This window comes from Littorina saxatilis, linkage group LG2 (assembly GCF_037325665.1).
Source record: "Littorina saxatilis isolate snail1 linkage group LG2, US_GU_Lsax_2.0, whole genome shotgun sequence".
NCBI lineage: Eukaryota > Metazoa > Mollusca > Gastropoda > Littorinimorpha > Littorinidae > Littorina > Littorina saxatilis.
Window position 1 is genome coordinate 88,540,563 of NC_090246.1, and position 22,500 is coordinate 88,563,062.

At 41.3% G+C, this 22,500-nt stretch overlaps 2 protein-coding genes and 1 long non-coding RNA gene across 3 annotated transcripts in view; 1 reads left to right on the top strand and 2 right to left on the bottom strand.

The window, feature by feature from the left end:
• Nucleotides 1–1,719, bottom strand: part of LOC138960074 (acidic mammalian chitinase-like) — a 41,200-nt gene extending 39,481 nt beyond the window's left edge. Inside the window, exons 1-2 of the mRNA XM_070331805.1 lie at nucleotides 1,591–1,719; nucleotides 875–935 (exon numbers count right to left, since the gene is read on the bottom strand). Coding sequence (XP_070187906.1) covers nucleotides 875–935; nucleotides 1,591–1,593 — 64 coding nt within the window. The 5' untranslated portion in view covers nucleotides 1,594–1,719. The remainder of the gene's footprint in view (nucleotides 1–874; nucleotides 936–1,590) is intronic.
• LOC138960075 (uncharacterized) overlaps nucleotides 1–22,500 on the top strand; it is a 261,944-nt gene that overhangs the window by 215,613 nt on the left and 23,831 nt on the right. The gene's annotated exons all lie outside the window — the stretch shown is intronic.
• Nucleotides 10,145–21,320, bottom strand: LOC138960066 (uncharacterized). The gene is made up of 3 exons (XM_070331790.1): nucleotides 21,069–21,320; nucleotides 18,227–18,367; nucleotides 10,145–12,081 (listed from the first exon to the last, which is right to left on the bottom strand). The coding sequence occupies exons 1-3, from the start codon at nucleotides 21,253–21,255 to the stop codon at nucleotides 11,135–11,137; spliced, it is 1,275 nt and encodes a 424-aa protein (XP_070187891.1). The 5' UTR covers nucleotides 21,256–21,320; the 3' UTR covers nucleotides 10,145–11,134.

Consider the following 22,500-nt stretch of genomic DNA (forward strand, 5'->3'; position numbering starts at 1 on the left):
ATTTAGTCAAGTAGCTGTCGAACTCACAGAATGAAACTGAACGCAATGCCATTTTTCAGCAAGACCGTATACTCGTAGCATCGTCAGTCCACCGCTCATGGCAAAGGCAGTGAAATTGACAAGAAGAGCGGGGTAGTAGTTGCGCTAAGAAGGATAGCACGCTTTTCTGTACCTCTCTTTGTTTTAACTTTCTGAGCGTGTTTTTAATCCAAACATATCATATCTATATGTTTTTGGAATCAGGAACCGACAAGGAATAAGATGAAAGTGTTTTTAAATTGATTTCGACAATTTAATTTTGATAATAATTTTTATATATTTAATTTTCAGAGCTTGTTTTTAATCCGAATATAACATATTTATATGTTTTTGGAATCAGCAAATGATGGAAAATAAGATAAACGTAAATTTGGATCGTTTTATGAATTTTTATTTTTTTTTACAATTTTCAGATTTTTAATGACCAAAGTCATCAATTAATTTTTAAGCCACCAAGCTGAAATGCAATACCGAAGTCCGGGCTTCGTCGAAGATTACTTGACCAAAATTTGAACCAATGTGGATGAAAAATGAGGGCGTGACAGTGCCGCCTCAACTTTCAAGAAAAGCCGGATATGACGTCATCAAAGACATTTATCAAAAAAATGAAAAAAACGTTCGGGGATTTCATACCCAGGAACTCTCATGTAAAATTTCATAAAGATCGGTCCAGTAGTTTAGTCTGAATCGCTCTACACACACACACACACACACACACACACACAGACACACAGACACACACACGCACATACACCACGACCCTCGTTTCGATTCCCCCTCGATGTTAAAATATTTAGTCAAAACTTGACTAAATATAAAAAAGACGAATACATACCTACAGCGAACATCAGAGCTGTAACGACAAGAGCGATCGCGATGTCTCCTCCTGAAAACCCCTAGAGAAGATGATTCCTTACATTAGCTTGACCATTGATGACGACGACAAGTTCGACAATGCTATCGCATTTCATGATGATGATGATGATGATGATGATGATGATGAAGACGACGACGATGATGGTGATGACGACGACGACGACGATGATGATGATGAGATGATGACGACGATGATGATCCTATAACTCTCACTAACTCTAGTTGCCTAGTCATACATTTACAGCGCTTACGTCCCTTACCCTGTGTTTCTCAGATAATTCGTTCGCCACATCATCTTTTTTTCAACTAGTCTGTCATATCATTTCTACGAGGAAGACTTGAAGAAAAGTGTTGATTTAAACATGAACGTTTAGTTATTGTAACGTGTAATCATTCTACTGTTCATATTCTGTTCAATGTTTCATTATTATGTGTCTGTCCATGCACTTAAAACGAGTTTTCGTGAAGTCTATGACTGAACTTTCCAGTGACTAACCTTTCCTGTTTTCTTTATTCTTGATTTTACAGTTTCAGACTTTTTTGCTTGTTTTCTTTTTTTCGTTTGTTTATTATTTTGTCAGTGGTCAGATGTTTGTGTGGTGTATTTGTTTTATTGAATAATAGAAGTGTCTATCATTCTGATCCGACGTATACATGCGTGTCAAACTGACTCACCATCTGTAATCCCGATAGTATCTCTCCCAGTGAAACAAAAACAGCAGCTTTCGTCCCGTTCGTTCCAACGTGTGTGTTTGTATAGTTCGATCGACACCAAGACCTCAAACAACCAAAGCCAGGCAGTTTCTATACGTACTGCATATCGGGATGATCCACCAATAGCAGTGTGTGAGACCAGTTCATAGTACCTCCCCCTTCATCTCTGTGCCTCCCTTGCCACCCCACCCCCCCCACACACACACACACACACACACTTATTAGAATTGAATTGAATTGAATTGAACTTTATTTTACAAAGAATTTTGGAAAGAATTATTAGGACATAATTTTTAAAACAATAACACGTAAAACACATTATTACTTGTTGTAGTAGTAAGCACGCCTATTTGCCATTTACCCGAAATCAGTGGGCTACCACCTCATATTAACATAACAGAACTAGCATACACAATTGTTATCTTCACCTTTCGGCTTTAGGTGATTGCTTATTTCCATGCAGTCGTAGGAAGCGCTATAGATACTGGCAATCTTCGGTTATTTGAAGGCACACTCCTTTTTCTTCTTTATTTGGTGTTTAACGTCGTTTTCAACCACGAAGGTTATATCGCGACGAGGGAAAGGGGGGAGATGGGATAGGGGAAAGGGGGGAGATGGGATAGACCCACTTGTTAAGTGTTTCTTGTTCACAAAAGCACTAATCAAAAAATTGCTCCAGGGGCTTGCAACGTAGTACAATATATGACCTTACTGGGAGAATGCAAGTTTCCAGTACAAAGGACTAAACATTTCTTACATACTGCTTGACTAAAAATCTTTACAAACATTGACTATATTCTATACAAGAACCACTTAACAAGGGTAAAAAGTGAAGAATTTTATGGGTGAGAAAAGGAAAGTAAAAGGACTTTGGGGAGGCAGAAATAGAGAAGAAACAAGAAAAAGATCCTAATTAGGTTCACGGCATCGAGAGTGATGCGACCTTCTCTCAGAAGTTAGTAGAGAAGGCTCCCCCATCCACCACTGACCCGGGGACGCGCCTCTACGCCAATTAGGGGGCGCGAGGGCACACTCCTTCCCGTGCATACCGTTGGGCTCGCTGTCTCAGATCTGGTCAGGCTTTTACATGGGCTAAGGCCAAAAAAAAAAATAGGTCTGTTTACGGTAACCCGACCGACCCTAGTTTTTTCGCGCGACCCTAGACTTTTTTTTGGCATTTGGGGGAAAAAAAAAGAAAAAAAAAATCTTGTTTTTTTGGCAAAATAACGTAAAAATATGTTTTTTTGGAAAAAAATAAAAAATAAAAAAAATAAAAATCCCGACCTACCGACCCTATTTTTTTGGCCTATGTTACCGTAAACAGACCTATTTTTTTTTTTGGCCTAAGACAATCCCTACCCTTGGTCACATACCTTGCACGCAGTGAAATTGACAAACCAGTATAGCGTAATAGCGTTTGTGCTTAGCAGGATCGCAAGTTTTTCTGTATTTCTATTATTTTTTTACTTCTTCTTCTCCTGCGTTCGTGGGCTGAAACTCACACGTACACTCGTGTTTTTGCTCGAGTGGAATTTGACGTGTATGACCGTTTTTACCCTGCCATTAAGGCAGCCATACGCCGCTTTCGGAGGAAGCATGCTAGATATTTTCGTGTTTCTATAACCCACCGAACTCTGACATGGATTACAGGATCTTTTCCGTGCGCACTTGGTCTTGTGCTTGCGTGTACACACGAAGGGGGATAAGCCACTAGCAGGTCTGCACATAAGTTGACCTGGGAGATCGGAAAAATCTCCACACTTAACCCACCAGGCGGCCGCGGCCGGGATTCGAACCCACGACCTTCCAATTAAGAGGCTGACGTCTTACCACCCCGCCACAGCGCCCGTCCTTTAACTTTTTGAGCTTGGTTTTATTCCAAACATATATATATATGTTTTGGGATTCAGGAATTGACAGGGAAGGAGATTTAACTTGTTTTAAAATCGATTTCTAAAATTTTGATTTTAATTGCAATTTTTAGATTTTTAATGACCAAACTCATTAATTAATTTTTAAGTGTGTGAGTGTGTGTGTGTGTGTGTGTGTGTGTGTGTGTGTGTGTGTGTGTGTGTGTGTGTGAGTGTGTGTGTGTGGTGTGTGTGTGTGTGTGTGTGCGTGCGTGCGTGCTTGCGTGCGTATGGGTTGAGGTGAGGTGGGGTTGGTGCGTGCGTGCGTGTGCTCTTTGATGAGTACTTTCCATTATTTTGGTGACATTATTAATGCAAATTTTATGAATTTTATATAAATCGTGTTGTTGTTTGAACTTGTAAAGCGCTTCTGTGGGGTAGCGCTATATCAATGTTCCATTATTATTATTATTATTATTATTATTATTAAACATGATTTAACGGAATGTGAATCACACGTTAGACATGGGTTTATTCTGGTCTTTGCAAATTACAGAGTCTGATAGTGTTCGAATCAATTTCATTTCTAAGTGCTGGTATAAAAAAGTGCCATTTTGAAGTTCACAGTAAAACCTGCTGTTTTGATCGAGTATTTCTGTACTGCAAGGTGTTCTTGGGTTTAATTTGACACCATATGGTGGGAAAATATTTTTGTTCAACTGCCTGAATGATTCTCTTTTCCTATTAGATTTTTTATTTGTGTTATGACCTGTGGGAATGTATAAAAATATGTTGTGAACTGCATGGCTTCAAATTCCCTTCATGTTTTTTATTTTTTTTTGTTTTTGTTTTTTTCTCGGTCGATGGGTTTCGGTCAGCCAGGACTCAGTCTTGGTGAAGAGATTTTAGGTCAGTTTTAATGTTTAGGCAAACAGATTGACTAAATGTATGATGCAGTGGAACCCCCCTTTTAAGAGTCCATTTTAAGAGTCCTTCCATTTTAAGAGTCCATTTTAAGAGTCCTTCCATTTTAAGAGTCCATTTTAAGAGTCCTTCCATTTTAAGAGTCCATTTTAAGAGTCCTTCCATTTTAAGAGTCCATTTTAAGAGTCCTTCCATTTTAAGAGTCCATTTTAAGAGTCCTTCCATTTTAAGAGTCCATTTTAAGAGTCCTTCCATTTTAAGACCTGGTTTTCATATACTTTCTGTTCAGAACCTCTGTAAATGTATCCCCATTTTTGTTACCCCTCGCTTTTTAAGACCTCATTTTCTCAGATTTTTTCAAGTCTTAAAATGGGGGTTCCACTGTAAACCTTTTTTTTTGTTTTTGTTTTTTTTGTTTGGTTTGTTATTGTATCTCTCTGGCTAGGAAGCAGAGATATACAATGAAAGTGAGAGACAGAAGATAAAAAGTCACACAAAAAGTGAAGGGGAGAAAGAACAAGACACAGAGAATGTTAATGTATAATAAAGTCTTTCCTCTTCAGAAACATTTTAAATAACTATCTTCATTTTATTCTCAGTCCCAAGCATTACAAGCATAAAAATATTACTTTCTGTACATCATTTAGAAAGGATTTACAAAATACAACGTAGTGAAAAAAATCTTTCTTTCTTTCTTTATTTGGTGTTTAACATCGTTTTCAACCACGAAGGTTATATCGCCACGGGGAAAGGGGGGAGATGGGATAGAGCCACATGTCAATTGTTTCTTGTTCACAAAAGCACTAATCAAAAATTTGCTCCAGGGGCTTGCAACGTAGTACAATATATGACCTTACTGGGAGAATGCAAGTTTCCAGTACAAAGGACTTAACATTTCTTACATACTGCTTGACTAAAATCTTTACAAAAATTGACTATATTCTATACAAGAAACACTTAACAAGGGTAAAAGGAGAAACAGAATCCGTTAGTCGCCTCTTATGACATGCTGGGGAGCATCGGGTAAATTCTTCACCCTGACCCGCGGGGGGTGTAGTGAAAAAAAAAGATCTGATATGTCAATTTTGCAATTGAGAATCTTCACAACATCAGCAACAGTGAAAGTATTAATTATTTTGGTGTTTTTCCCTCTGCTTCGATCAAAAATGTAAAGCTCACATACACGAGCACAAACATACACACACATGTACACATACGCGCGCGCTCACACACACACACACATGTACACATATGCACGTGCACACACACACACACACACACACACACACACACACACACACATGTACACATATGCGTGTGCACACACACACACACGCATGTACACATATGCACACACATACACACACACACCTGTGTCAAATTTCGACTCATATCCTGAAACTGGTATTAGAAACATGAACACACACATGTATTTCACAACACTAACTTACAGTACATGTAGTAAGAAATGATTTGTACTTATGCAACAAATCACCCTATGTTCCGCCCTTCTAGGTACTTTATTCTTTTTTGTTTACAAAAACACTGCAAATAAATTCACACATTGATTTAAGCTCTGTGTTTACGTAAACAAAAAATTATTTAGAATTGTTTTACATTGTTTATAAACAATTACTTATTTAGCACATGAGCTTCTAAATAATGATTATTTAGCTAAAACTGGTGAAAAAAACATGAAAAAGTATCCAAATAATTATTTGACAAATGGAATGCCATAGAATACCCCTTGTTGGAACGAGAATCCCCCTTCAGACAAATATTGTTTCAAATCAAAAAGGAGTTACTTCCCTTGAAAATGTATCAAATGTTTCTTGCCTTTTTACATGTATCAAAAAAGCTGAATCAAATTAAGCTGCCATAAAATTTAAAATGTGAAAAAACATTTCCGCAAAAAGTATCACATCCACTATGCACTTAATTAAGGGGACATCAAAAGTCATCCTTAACTCACTGTTAAAATAATTAATAGATATAATTTTGTTCAAGACAATAATGCAGCTCTGCAGACAGTGGTTATACATTATTACATGCACTTATAGTGGTATCATGTTAACAACAACGACAATACTTTACAAAATAAAAATTAAAACAAGTCGCGTAAGGCGAAAATACAATATTTAGTCAAGTAGCTGTCGAACTCACAGAATGAAACTGAACGCAACGCAACGCAGCAAGACCGTATACTCGTAGCATCGTCACTCCACCGCCCGTGGCAAAGGCAGTGCACGTGGAATTGACAAGAAGAGCGGGGTATTCGTTGCGCTGAGAAGGATAGCACGCTTTTCTGTACCTCTCTTCGTTTTAACTTTCTGAGCGTGTTTTTAATCCAAACATATCATATCTATATATTTTTGGAATCAGGAACCGACAAGGAATAAGATGAAAGTGTTTTTAAATTGATTTGGAAAAAAAAAATTTTATAATAATTTTTATATATTTAATTTTCAGAGCTTGTTTTTAATCCGAATATAGCATATTTATATGTTTTTGGAATCAGCAAATGATGGAGAATAAGATAAACGTAAATTTGGATCGTTTTATAAATTTTTATTTTTTTTTACAATTTTCAGATTTTTAATGACCAAAGTCATTAATTAATTTTTAAGCCACCAAGCTGAAATGCAATACCGAACCCCGGGCTTCGTCGAAGAGTACTTGACCAAAATTTCAACCAATTTGGTTGAAAAATGAGGGCGTGACAGTGCCGCCTCAACTTTCACGAAAAGCCGGATATGACGTCATCGACATTTATCAAAAAAATGAAAAAAACGTTCGGGGATTTCATACCCAGGAACTCTCATGTCAAATTTCATAAAGATCGGTCCAGTAGTTTAGTCTGAATCGCTCTACACACACACACACACGCACACACGCACACACACACACACGCACGCACATACACCACACCCTCGTTTCGATTCCCCCTTGATGTTAAAATATTTAGTCAAAACTGGACTAAATATAAAAAGAGGGGAACAGGATAACCCGATAGTGATACCATTGTCTAATGCTCACAACTCGCTACGGTTTTAGCGACATCCTCGTATTCAAAAAAGCAAAGCAAAAACAAAGAGCAATAGCAGAGTTCACTTTATATTAAAAGTGTTTGTATGTAATCTTGAAACTAACGTTTTCACTTTATTAATACAAGCAAAATGAATCAAACATACAAATCCATGCTCTCTGGGTTAGTAGCACAAAAGTGAAAAGATCACGAACGCAACTCTGTCTAAATTCTATAACTCATCAGGTACAAAACGAAAAATGCTTGGCAACAAAACTAAGTATGGAATGTCCAAATATTTACGGTAAAATAACTTGTTCAACTTCCCTGTAATAATAACATCCGATTATAATTATATAATGCTGTATTCTTATCATGAGAAAAACAAACAAAATACAGTCGAACCTGTCCTTTTTTGTTTGTTTGTTTGTTTGTTTGTTTGTTTGCTTAACGCCCAGCCGACCACGAAGGGCCATATCAGGGCGGTGCTGCTTTGACATATAACGTGCGCCACACACAAGACAGAAGTCGCAGCACAGGCTTCATGTCTCACCCAGTCACATTATTCTGACACCGGACCAACCAGTCCTAGCACTAACCCCATAATGCCAGACGCCAGGCGGAGCAGCCACTAGATTGCCAATTTTAAAGTCTTAGGTATGACCCGGCCGGGGTTCGAACCCACGACCTCCCGATCACTGGGCGGACGCCTTACCACTAGGCCAACCATGCCGGTCGAACCTGTCCTGGCAACCACCTCTTGATAACGACCACCTGCTGCTCATTACGAACAAACCAAAAGGATTCCTGATTTCTTATTAAGACAACTTTTTGTCCTTCCCTTTGGTGGTCGTTATCAATCGATTCGGCTGTATTTTGTATAGGCTACAAGAAGAATATATATTATATCATATGCGTCAGATTTTGCACACAGATTTATAACACAATCATTATTACATGACATGAAACAAGCTGACTTCATTGCTGCTAGGCACGCGCCTTCCAAGTTCAAACCAGCACCATTTGTCTTGGAACCTCTTTACAGTAACATACATCTACAGATCAATCCTTCTGAATTAAACAGAACAACCATTGGCATAACTACATGTACAGTGAAACCTCTGTTGCAAGACCCCTTAATTTGAGACTCCCTTTCTTATAAGACCTAATTTTTTCAAAACTTTTCTTCACATTGTCAGTGAATTTACCCCCATTTTAAGACTCCTTCTCTTTTAGACCTATTTTTTCAGATTGTTGATCAGGTCTTAAAACAGAGACCTCTACCACTGTATCCGCAAATGTTCACACACAGACACACACACACACACACACACACAAACACTGACATAAACATATTCTTCCATCTAACAGCTGCAGATACGTGATCATCAGGGATGGCCAAATCTCAATATGACTTTTTATATGTTAACTTGCCAGCCGGGCGAGTTGCTTCAAAAAAGTCACAAGCCCGGCAGAATTTTTGCTGGCCCGGTACATACCACAGTTGATCTGCAGTGTTTATATGGCTTTAAAACTCGATATTACAACCAAAAGGGTCGCATTTGACCAGAATTTTCATTGGCCGGCCGGGCGAGTTGCCAGGCGGTTTCTATTAGCCAGGCGGAATGTTTACTCGCCCCTGGCGACCGGGCGGACGATTTGGCCATCCCTGCATCATGAAACATGCTCTGTCAAAAAAAGTGTTCACCTTATTATGATCATAATTCATGCATTGCCGCTATTTGTGCTTATTCTATCATCCATGATTAGAAATTACACATTCTTGCCAAACTTTAACAATAATCTGTCATGATTTTTAAAAACTAAATAAGACAGTAATAATTAACTTTGGCAAAGCGGCATCACCTTTCAAATCACTCAGAAAAGCTCCCAGGAAAACTGGTCAGTCAATAAAAATATGTAACCATGCAGCCAAAAGATGGCAAGTTCCCTGGCAAATAGTAACTTAAACAGGCTCACTTTGCCTCATCGTCTCAGATCTGGTCAGGTATTTTACATGGGATAAGACCATCACTCCATTTGGTCACATACCAGAAATGAACAGCCTGGGTGCGCTCTTTGCATAGACATATTTGTTTAAAGAATTAATGTTGTAAAAGGCACAGGTCCCTTTTTTTGAAATCAATGCATCAAAAAATTCAAACTTGCAACGTGTTGATTTTGGGTATGTGACCAAATGGGGGGATGGTCTTATCCCATGCTAAAGCCTGGTCAGATCTAAGACAGCGAGTCCAACTGTTTCCACGAGGCGGAGTAGGCCTTTAAGCTTGATTCTGATATAAACTGGTAAGACTGATTTGTCAACAAGTTTCTGTCCATTTTTTTTCTCATTATATCAACCTTTCCAGTTGTCACAAATTCTGATGAGACCAGCAACAAATTATGCCGAAGGTGTTAAATCAGACGAATTATGCATGTTATGGGCAATCCCCCCATGGTAGACCCCATCATGGGCAACATTAAAGAAGTCTTCCACGTGACCCTCAATGCTTACTTTACAGGGGTGGGACTCTCTTGTGATGAAAAAAGAGGAAATCCCTTTTTTGTAGGGGGGTTCGGGGGCATGCTCCCCCGAATGTTTGTTAAATGGTACATTAAAATCTGTGCAATCTGGTGCATTCTGCGACTAAAACTCAACTCGTTTGGATCAGGTAAAAAAGACATTCTCCTCACTCCCCCCCCCCCCCACCCCCCCAAAAAAATACACACAAAAACAACACCATCAACCAAACAAAAAACCCACTTTCACACAACAATGGTAACATTGTAATGGTGCATACTTACGTAATGAACCATGTATCCATAACCCAATACTGGCAATAGTATGATTTAATGCATTGAAGCTCAAAATTACTATTAGTTATCAGGAGTTTTAAGGTAGCACAATTTAACTCTCAAGTCTCCAGTGTTCTGTTCCATCTTCACTTCTCTCCATATCATTCAGTCAACAAGTTATAGATACTGTGATGAAATGGGATGCGGAAAAATAGAATACTCCAGCGGAATTCGTAAGTTGTGTCCGCGGAAATCCGCGGATTCGCGAAAAAGTCCCACCCCTGCTTTAGCAATCACAAGTCACCGGCCAAGACAATTAATATAAATAAAACCAGTAGCTTTTCTTTTGTAGAGACCTTGTATAAAACTCAGTACTTATGGTTATAATTGTTTGTTTCATCAAATATTTCTCTTGGAAGAAGATCCAAATAATTAAGAGATCACAAAAACTAGCCTCCCTGTATATAAGAGTCACTTAGCATTGCCCATTACGGGTAGAATTAAGGGGTTGAATTCTGCCCTGTCAGCAATGCTTACAATACACACCGAATGATGCCAGACACGCAGCTCAGAGACGCAACAATCATTATGCATCAGCGACAATCAGACACTGATACTTTAAGCACCCAGGGATGGCCAAATCTTCTGCCCGATCGCCATGGGCTAGTAGAAACCGCCTGGCAACTCGCCCGGCTGGCCAGTGAAAATTCAGGTCCAATGCAAACCTTTTGGTTGTAATAACTAATATCGAGTATCAAAGCGATAAAAACAATGCAAATGCAGCAACTGTGGTATGTACTGGGCCAGCTGGGCGGGCTAGTTACTTTCTGGAAGTTACTCGCCCGGTTGGTGAGTTAAAATTTTGAGATTTGGCCATCCCTGAGCATCTTTCTTTTCTTAGATCTACTGTCTAGTTGTTGAGCATTGCAGCCTGCTCTTCGCTGTAGACTGGCACATGCTGCCCATGAATCATGATGAAATAGGCCGGGATGGGGTCCGAGGATGATGGGACATCCCGCCCCGCTTGCTGCAGCTCCTCCAGATACACTGGGACCATCTGACCCAGGACTGTCACATAGTATGCAGGCACTGACGACGGGACAGAGATCACCGGATTAATCCCAGCAGAAACTGGTGCAGAATGAGGGAGTGAAGCTGGGACAGAGCTCGTCAGATTTAATCCTGCAGAAACTGGGGATTGCGGTTGAGGGAGTGAAGGTGGGACAGACATTGTTGGGTTAAATCCTGCAGACTCTGCAGCCTGAGGTCGAGGGCCTTCCATAGAAGAAGCAGGAGAAGCATCAACAATGTTGACTCCTGGGTTGACTGACACACTCATAGCGTTCACCTCAGCAGCAGGCAGCACACCTGCAGGAGAACTCCCTTCAGTAGCTTGCCTTGACACTGCTGGAATCTGGACGGCAGCATATGGTGGCGGGGCCTCAAACTGAGCCCCAGGGGGCGGGGGGAAATAGGGGGGTGGCTGAACTTCAGGGAAGCCTGCACGCTTGAAGTAGGCGTACTCTGAAGAGAGGGGTGCGGCGGTTCCCTGACTGCCCCCAGGGTGGTTCATGGCTTCGGTGTAGGAGGGCGGAGACATGTCCACGTTAGTCACACCCACAACGTCGTCCGATGCGTTGTAGTGAACAGCGTTGGACGCCGCGTAGTTAAGGACGTCCAGGCCTCGGTGGCGAAAGTAAGCGATGACGGAGGCGAAGGCGATGAGAAAGCAGGAGGAGGTGGTGGCGAGGCCAAAGCCCCAGCTGAGGTAGGTGCTGTGGGTGATGCCGCGTGATCCTGATCCTGTCACCGGGGTGAACGCAGCAAACAGAATGCATCCCACCAGTCCCAGAGTTCCTGACAAACAGAAACACTTCCAATGTTACATTTGGAACAAGCACAATACATTTACACAGAATAATTGACAAACATACAGAATAATTGACAAACATACAGAATAATTGACGAACTAACAGAAGAATTGACCAACATACAGAATAATTGACCAACATACAGAATAATTGACAAACATACACACTTCCATTTCCACTGCTAAATTTGAATCAAGCACAATACACTTACACAGAATAATTGACAGATATACAGAATAATTGACAAACATAAACACTTCCACTGCTAAATTTGAAACAAGCACAATACATTTAAACAGAATAACTGACAAACATTCAATTTGAAACAAGCACAATACACTTATACAAAATAATTGACAAACATAAATACTTCCACTGTTAAATTTGAAACAAGCACAATTCATTTACCTATACAGAATAATTGACAAACATAAACACTTCCGCTGTTAAATTTGGAATAAGCACAATACACTCATACAGAATAATTGACATTCATAAACACTTCCACTGTTAACTTTGAAACAAGCACAATACATTTACAGAGAATAACTGACAAACATAAACACTGCCACTGATCCTCAGTCACACACATACACACAATCTTCTTTTTCTTCTTCTTCTGCGTTCATGGGCTGAAACTCCCACGTACACTCGTGTTTTTGCACGAGTGGAATTTTACGTGTATGACCGTTTTTACCCTGCCATTTAGGCAGCCATACGCCGCTTTCGGAGGAAGCATGCTGGATATTTTCGTGTTTCTATAACCCACCGAACTCTGACATGGGTTACAGGATCTTTTCCGTGCGCACTTTCTCTTGTGCTTGCGTGTACACACGAAGGGGGATAAGCCACTAGCAGGTCTGCACATAAGTTGACCTGGGAGATCGGAAAAATCTCCACACTTAACCCACCAGGCGGTAGCGGCCGGTGTCACGAACTGAAAACTCTGCCTGAACAATCTTTCTCATTGCGGTCAATGCGCATGCGCTAACATGGGGAGATTAATCAGGTCGTGAACAACCTAACCCCCTTACCCTAACCCTTACTCTAATCCTAACCCTAATCCTAACCCTAACCCTAACCAAAGATCTTGTATGCTACGCTAAGATGTTGCACTGGAGCCGTTTTTGCGCGTTCGCTGCTAGCTGCGGTGCCACGCCCCTTGGCTTGTTGGGCTCTGCTGCCGCTGATAAGATCCCTATAAGTACCTCTCCCAATTATAGTACTTTTCGGCAATATTTACAGTTTCAAATTGTTAGGATAACTTCTTTGTGATTTTATAGAGGTGTTCTGGGGAAACTGAAAGGTAGCCTCGTCAGGGGACAACTATTCAAACCCGTATCCTCATCACTTAATTGTTTCTCGATTGAGAATAATCATTTATAGATGACTATTTTTCATTTCCCTTGTTTGGGTGTATTTGTGTGTACTGTCCTCTCAGTGATTGAGGCTTATGTAAGGCTTGGTGATTATATAGTACATCGTGCCTTTAACGGGGTTTTTTCCGTATTGTTGTGTGTACTGATGGTACAGGTAAATGTGGGGAGTGGTGTGGTTGTTTGTTCAACCTTCTCATTATTTTGTCTGTGTACTGTATGTACAGGTTGACAGGGGGAGGGGGTGTGTTGGTTGTTTCATAAGGTGGTTTATAGGGGGTAACAAATCAAGGGTCTGCACAGGATGTACTGACATGCTGACCGGTCAACTGACAGGTGCACAGACCGAACTGCTTCTTGTTCACAAGATGCACGAAGGTTGCAAGGAAGGCCTCATCACCCCCAAGCATTTCGCTCGTCAGTGCTGTGACAGTCATGGAAAGTACATGCAAGCTACACAAAGAGAGAAATATCCACATGCGGAAAGTGATGACCAGGATGGCAATATTGCTCAAAGAAAAACTTGGAGACAACCGCCTCGCCTGTCCATTGACAGAAAACGCTTGTCCTCTCATGACCCTCTGTGTACGTCTGTATCTCAATATACGGCTGCACTTCACCCTCAAAGAGAGCTGCAGGTCTTTCGGGGGAGATGTCGAAAAGTCAGAACAGAAAGGTGTTGAAAGTGTCACACCAGTGACACAAGAACACAAAAGCACATCAGTCACATATGGGGGACAGTAGATGTGGGATAGGTTTTTGTTTTGTTTTGTTTTGTTTTCTAGTGGATGTGTGTGTGTGTGTGTGTGTGTGTGTGTGTGTGTGTGTGTGTGTGTGTGTGTGTGTGTGTGTGTGTGTGTGTGTGTGTGTGTGTTTTGACATTGACGCCCTCAATACTGGTTTGTGAGGTCTCTGTTGCTGTTAAAATTGACAATCTCTGTGACAATACTCTTGACTGCAACTGACTGAGACAAGTGAATTGTCATACAGGTCAGAAACAATGATAAAAACCTAACCCAGAACTTCAAAGCCAGACAATTTCAGTGAACTACACATTGTTCTAATTCAATCTAAAATCTAAAATTGTCTGACCAGTTTACTCTCCCTGTCTTTTTCTTGTGAGACAGTTCTACCTGTTTATGATATATATCATGACTGTGTGAATGTTGCCTCGAAGTCGAACGATCCAGCAAACATACTGATGTAAGTACATTTTGTTATCTTTGAAAGTGCATGTTTTGTAAGGAAATAGCGTCCATTTATATTGCAATAACCCTTCTCATTAACAGTCTTGACACTACGCCGCGTGTTTATAAATAATGCCATTTAAACAATCTAAATAAATAGTCAGCGCGCATAGCTCTCTGCCTGGCTCAGCCAACGATAAGGACACTTTTGCGATAAGAGCGGAGCGCCGCTACCGCGCGTTTCCAAAAGGGCTGTAAGAGGCGGTGAAACATCTTAGCGTAGCATACAAGATCTTTGCCCTAACCCATGGTTCGTTCGGTCAAAGGGTCGCATTTTTTAAGTCCAAGATTGGTGCATGCGCATTGACCGCAATGAGAAGGATTGTTCAGCAGAGGTTTCAGTTTGTGACACCGGGGTTCGAACCCTCAACCTTCCGATTAAGAGGCTGACGTCTTACCACCCCGCCACACACAATCTATACCTCTCTCTCCCTCTCTCTGTCTCTCTATTTCTGTCTCTCTCTCTCCCTCTTTGGTTCTAACCTGCAGTGAGTCACTGAGTGCCAGTACGTCCACCTGTTGTATGCGGGCAATGGCTATGAGAGGAATCCATTTACAGATCCTCAGTCACACAAAGACACACAATCCACCAATCTCTCTCTCACTCTCTCTTTTACCTGCAGTAAGTGCCAGTACTTCCGCCACGTGTATGCGGGCAATGGCTATATCTGAGAGGAAATCCATGTACAGATCCTCAGTCACAGTCACACACAACCTACTCTGTCTGTCTCTCTCTCTCTCTTTTACCTGCAGCAATAACTGTGATTGAAATGTAAGAGGAAATCCATGTACAGATCCTCAGTCGCACACAAACACACAATCTCTCTCTTTCTCTCCCTCTCTCTTCATCTCTCTTTTTACATTTAGTCAAGTTTTGACTAAATGTTTTAACATAGAGGGGGAATCGAGACGAGGGTCATGGTGTGTGTCTGTGTGTGTGTGTGTGTGTGTGTGTGTGTGTGTGTGTGTGTGTGTGTAGAGCGATTCAGAGTAAACTACTAGAGCGATCTTTATGAAATTTTACATGAGAGTTCCTGGGTATGATATCCCCAGACATTTTTTCATTTTTTCGATAAATGTCTTTGATGGGGACGTCTTATCCGGCTTTTTGTAAAAATTGAGGAGGCACTGTCACAACCTCATTTTTCAATAAAATTGATTGAAATTTTGGCCAAGCAATCTTCGACGAAGGCCGGACTTTGGTATTGCATTTCAGCTTGGAGGCTTAAAAATTAATTAATGACTTTGGTCATTAAAAATCTGAAAATTATAATTAAAATTATTTTTTTTATAAAATGATCCACAATGTGTTCATCTTATTCTTCATCATTTTCTGATTCCAAAAACATATAAATATGTTATATTCGGATTAAAAACAAGCTCTGAAAATTAAAAATATAAAAATTATGATTAAAATTAAATTTCCGAACTTGATTTAGAAACAATGTCATCTTATTCCTTGTCGGTTCCTGATTCCAAAAACATATAGATATGATATGTTTGGATTAAAAACACGCTCAGAAAGTTAAAACGAAGAGAGGTACAGAAAAGCGTGCTATGCAGCACAGCGCAACCACTACCACGCTAAACAGGCTCATTAATTTCACTGCCTTTTGCACGAGCGGCGGACTACGGTCATTGTGAAAAAATGCAGTGCGTTTAGTTTTATTCTGTGAGTTCCACAGCTTGACTAAATGTAGTAATTTCGCCTTACGCGACTTGCTATATTTAGTCAAGTTTTGACTAAATATTTTAACATCGAGGGGGAATCGAAACGAGGGTCGTGGTGTATGTGTGTATGTGCGTGTGTGTGTGTGTAGAGCGATTCAGACTAAACTACTGGACCGATCTTTATGAAATTTGACATGAGAGTTCCTGGGTATGAAATCCCCGAACTTTTTTTTCATTTTTTTGATAAATGTCTTTGATGACGTCATATCCGGCTTTTCGTGAAAGTTGAGGCGGCACTGTCACGCCCTCATTTTTCAACCAAATTGGTTGAAATTTTGGTCAAGTAATCTTCGACGAAGCCCGGACTTCAGTATTGCATTTCAGCTTGGTGGCTTAAAAATTAATTAATGACTTTGGTCATTAAAAATCTAAAAATTGTAAAAAAAAAATAAAAATTTATAAAACGATCCAAATTTACGTTTATCGTATTCTCCATCATTTGCTGATTCCAAAAACATATAAATATGTTATATTCGGATTAAAAACAAGCTCTGAAAATTAAATATATAAAAATTATTATCAAAATTAAATTGTCCAAATCAATTTAAAAACACTTTCATCTTATTCCTTGTCGGTTCCTGATTCCAAAAACATATAGATATGATATGTTTGGATTAAAAACACGCTCAGAAAGTTAAAACAAAGAGAGGTACAGAAAAGCGTGCTATCCTTCTTAGCGCAACTACTACCCCGCTCTTCTTGTCAATTTCACTGCCTTTGCCATGAGCGGTGGCCTGACGATGCTACGAGTAAAATGGCATTGCGTTCAGTTTCATTCTGTGAGTTCGACAGCTACTTGACTAAATATTGTATTTTCGCCTTACGCGACTTGTTTTTTTCTCTCTCTGTCTGCGTGTGACAGTTTATCTCTCTCTCTCTGTCTCTCTCTGTCTCTCTCTCGATCACTTTACATGTGTAACCTCAATTAACATGTTGCATGTTTCGCTTTCGATTTGTATGTTGCTTACTTTGTCATTTTGTTGTTTATGTTATTTGCTTGTTTGCTTACTTGTCGATTGTTTGCTGATTCGTTCGTTTACTTTGTTTATTTGTCATGTTGCTTTACTTGTTTATCATTTATTAGACATTTGTATTAGAAGTAAGGACCGGTTGTAAGAAAAGGCGTCGCCTTAAACCTCTATCCTTGAAAAATAAAGTTCCATCATCATCATCATCTCTCTCTCTCTCTCTCTCTCTCTCTCTCTCTCTCTCTCTCTCTCTCTCTCTCTCTCTCTCTCTCTCTCTCTCTCTCTCTTTCTCTTTTGCCTGCAGTAATGACTGTGACAGGAAATTATCCATGTACAGATCCTCAGTCACACACAAACACCCCAGATCCCTCCCTCCCTCCCTCCCTCCCTCCCTCCCTCCCTCCCTCCCTCCCTCCCTCCCTCCCTCCCTCCCTCCCTCCCTCCCTCCTCCCTCCCTCCCTCCCCCCTCCCTCCCTCCCTCCCTCCCTCCCTCCCTCCCTCCCTCCCTCCCTCCCTCCCTCCCTCCCTCCCTCCCCCTCCCTCCCTCCCTCCCTCCCTCCCTCCCTCCCTCCCTCCCTCCCTCCCTCCCTCCCTCCCTCCCTCCCTCCCTCCCTCCCTCCCTCCCTCCCTCCCTCCCTCCCTCCCTCCCTCCCTCTCCCTCCTCTCTCTCTCTCTGTCTCTCTCTCTATCTCTCCTTCTCTCTCTCTCTCTCTCTCTCTCTCTCTCTCTCTCTCTCTCTCTCTCTCTCTCTCTCTCTCTCTCTCTCTCTCTCTCTCTCTCTCTCTCACTGACGTCTCTCTGATTCTAACCTGCAGCGAGTGCCAGCACTTCCGCCACACGTCTGTCGGGTGATGGCTGTGTGAGGAAGTCTATGTACAGCTCCTCCATGACACACAGTATTATAGCAACCAGCGCCAGGCATTCAAACCCCCGCACAGCGTCAAACCAGGCTGCAATGCAGGCAGATAGATTAGCATATACATACATTTATATATATCACTACAGTACCAAAAGCTACCATTGAATGAAAAAGTATCATTTAGCGAAAAACTACAATGTAAATCTATATATATATATACGACTTGTGTCTGTGTGTCTGTGTGTGTGTCTGTGTGTGAGTTCGCGATGCACGGCCAAAGTTCTGGATGGATCTGCTTCACATTTGGTGGGCATATTCAGGTACACCCGGGACAGGACACAACCTGGTCGATATTTCAACACGTGCTCTCAGCGCGCAGCGCTGAACCGATTTTGGTTCCACCTCAGCTACCCGGGCCCCCATACCGACACACCAAAGCCGCTACACCACATCACAACGCCAAAGTTCTCGGTGGATCTTTTTCAAATTTGGACACCGTATTCAGCTACACCCCGGACACAATATCATCGATGAGATATTTCAACACGTGCTCTCAGCGCGCAGCGCTGAACCGATTTTGGTTTTTCTGTTCATTTCACCATTATAAGTAACTCTTCCTTATCTTCTCCATGTTTTCAGCGTTTACCTCCCTTCCTTCGTATGGTGCACTTTAGTATGAGGGGGGCATCTTCGGATATTCCCGGCGTTCTGTTACTATTTTTAGAAGGTCACCGCAGTGTCCAGAACGTAAATTGGACCCGTAAATTATCCTCACTGTAAAAGTGCAAAGGTCGAATCAATATATAGCCACGCGAAAAATACACTGTCATCTATCTCTCTATAGATACGGCTTCTCTGTGTTTGTGTGTGTGTGTGTGTGTGTGTGTGTGTCTCTCTATGTGAGCAACACCTGGGGATTGTTCAGTTCTGTTTGTGATGTGGTCTGGCGGCTTTTGTGTATTTGTATGTACTGGCCTTCCTTTGAAAAGCCATAACAGTTCAAAAGGGCTTACAGATAAGCTCTAAATTGCTCAATCCTGTTTGAGTGGAGTTCGCCTCCAAAGGTGACTAACACGGTTACATTCGTCGACAAGGATGGGACTCGATATGGTCAGGAATGGCATTATGGCCACTGAATCATTTTCGTGCTGTTCCCATTCCACGAATCTGGGAGGGACCTAAGCTTGGCGGGTCCATTGTTCGGACCCGGCAAAGCCGGCGTACGGCTCTAAGTATTTCATCCCGGCGAAGCCGGCTACCCGGCGAAGCGGGTATTCCTCTAGTAGAATATATATCGGGATGATAAAAACGTATACGCAACAGCAACTAATAAATTCAATCATATAAAATTATAATTATAATTTTATATGATTGAATTTATTAGTTGCTGTCGGGATGATAAAAACGTATACGCAACAGCAACTGATAAATTCAATCATATAATTAAATTATAATTATAATTTTATATGATTGAATTTATTAGTTGCTGTTGCGTATACGTTTTTATCATCCCGATTTATTCATGCATAATATAAATAAATATATATAATATAGTCACTACCACTACCACTACCATTCAGCAAACTATTTTTAACTTCTTCTGCGTTCATGGGCTAAAACTAGATATAATGAAGAAGGCACCTACAAAGGCTTCATTATAGCATCATTGTCGTTGTCATTGTCATTACTTTATTGTCCCATCGCTGGGAAATTCGGGTCGCTTCCTCCCAGTGGAAAGCTAGCAGCAACGGAGTCGCGCTACCCAGGTGTCTGCGTGTTTAGGTGTATTCAGCCACCTGCACTTATGGCAGAATGACCAAGGTCTTTTACGTGCCATTGTGATGACACGGGGGTGGGACATGGCTTCCGTCTCTGGGTCTGCACATAAAGTTGACCCGTGTCCGTCCCGGCCTGGATTCGAACCAGTGACCTTTCGATCACAAGTCCAGTGCTCTACCAACTGAGCTACCGGGCTCACATCTATGAGAGGTGGCATAGGACAAATGTCCTGGACAATGCAAAAGTGATAGGACATTTGTCCTGAGCAAAAATAAATCAATAGGAATTTTTTTTTCGCAACAAAACATAAATTTGATTAAACTTGACAACTTTCTTGTCACAAAGGTAACAGAACAAATACAATAATGTTGCTTTTTCTGAGAGATAAAAATGCGACTGGAGGTAACTTGTCAATCGGCTTGGAGCATTCAGATTTGCGGCCCTTGGAAGCTCTTCTCTATAAAAACACATAAAGTCTCCCCAAGTTTCGTCTGTTTGGAGAGACACATCGCTTCGCTAAACATCAATACAATAGCAAATCAAACTACTGTAAATTGGAAAGTACTGACAATGTCCGGATCAAATGAAAGCATAATTGTACAATGACCACTTTGTGACAAAAACAATAGGACCTCTTGCATGAAAAATGTATAGGACATTTGGAAAAAATATCCGTGTATGTCCGCTGTCCGACGTGGATGTGAGCCACTGTAGCATAAATATCCATACACTACTTTTATGTGTACTTTTCATTTATGTATTGACTATTCAAATCCCACAGGTAACTCCTCCTCCTACTCGCGCACACACCCCCCCCCCCCCCCCCCCCCAACGCATGCACAAACTGGGCAGCCTGAAAACAGGCAATATCCCGATTAACTTATTAAGTGGGGTCACTGTCAATGAGTGTCATACTGTATTAACCTCAAAATGCTCCCTTTTTTCAGTACGTAACGTCACTCCCACAGTGCTAATTCTGGAGTATGCCAAACTAAAGAAGAGAAGGAAGAAACCTGGTAACTGGTTCCCCAGCCTGTGATGAGTTGCACACATCCAGTGAGACGGAGAACACTCCATCCACAACCCTTTCGTGTTCGTCCAAGCTGGGGAAGCGAACGCGACAATGAAGAAGACAGAGGAGGCGACCGCACAGACGAAGGCCACCCTGAAGCCCCTGTGTCTCAGCCACCACCGTTTCATGGTGAAAAAGAGGTCTTTGTTTTGATTTTCTCAAGCGAGCGTCGCCATTGCACCAGGAAGTGGGATTGGTGCGTCGGATAGAGTTGTGTCCCCTAGGTCACGCTGACCCACTGATCTACAAAAAAAGTGCGCTGACCCACCGTGAAAAGCGGTCACTATCGTATAAACCAAGTCATGTCCAATATTATAGGCAATTATACAACTCCTGCAATGCAACCGAGGGGTGGATTAAATGTAGTTGATTATTTTTAGACAAGTGAGAAATTAGAATGAACTACTTTGATTACACCAAAAATCACACGTGGATTATTCGAAGTAAGAATAAAGAGGGCTAAAAAACAATTCTAGACCCTATTCAGTGCCCCAAGGCCGCACTGATCAGTTTAGGAACTCCTTTTTTGTGAAGACGGCACAAGACTGGAATCTACTTGAGGACAATACTGTAACCTCCAAAAGCATTGGCATCTTTAAAGCCAAGCTAGCAGCCGTACACCACCATTAGGCTGCCGCACTCTCCCCCGCTGCATTTACGCCAGTCTTCTGGTACCCAGCAGCGTAATCGATCAAGATCAAGATCAAGAATCAACACTAGAATTTATTTTTAGAACATTTGAAACCCAGACGATTGGACCCTGTTGCGGAAGAATACGTACAGCGTTGACTCAAAACTGTAACAACAATGGCTGACGTGTATGAAGTACACGCATACCTCACCAGGTTTGTTTCTGTGAATTTGCTTTGTGTGTGTTTTTGTTGTTGCTTACTGTACGTGTAAAATCCAGTTCTTTAACAGGCAACAAACCTTGCAAATTTCCAGAAGCTGCAATCTGAAGCCGCGACCTATCTCTGATTCTAGCAGACGATCTCTCCAATGTTTAACACAAAATCAGCAAACTCTCCTGTCACATAGAACGTCCATTATATAGTGCAATGTTGAAATGAAGTTACCGGTCTGAAACATTTAGTCATTTCTTCTGAGACAATCCTTGTTCTCTTATCATCTACAGATTTACCGCAGCCTTCACCACGCGAATTCACAACAGAAGTCAGACTTTCGAACATATACAATCTACGTAGGCAAGCACGATACGTCATGACGTCATATGATTCCTAGCATATTGACGTAATGCTAAACATCCGGTTATCCCGAGTTTTCTCCGTAATACATGTCCGTCAGTGGGTTTTTCAATGTTCGGTTATTTCCGTAGCTTCATGCGGAAAGGGAACCGTCGTCTGCTATCAACG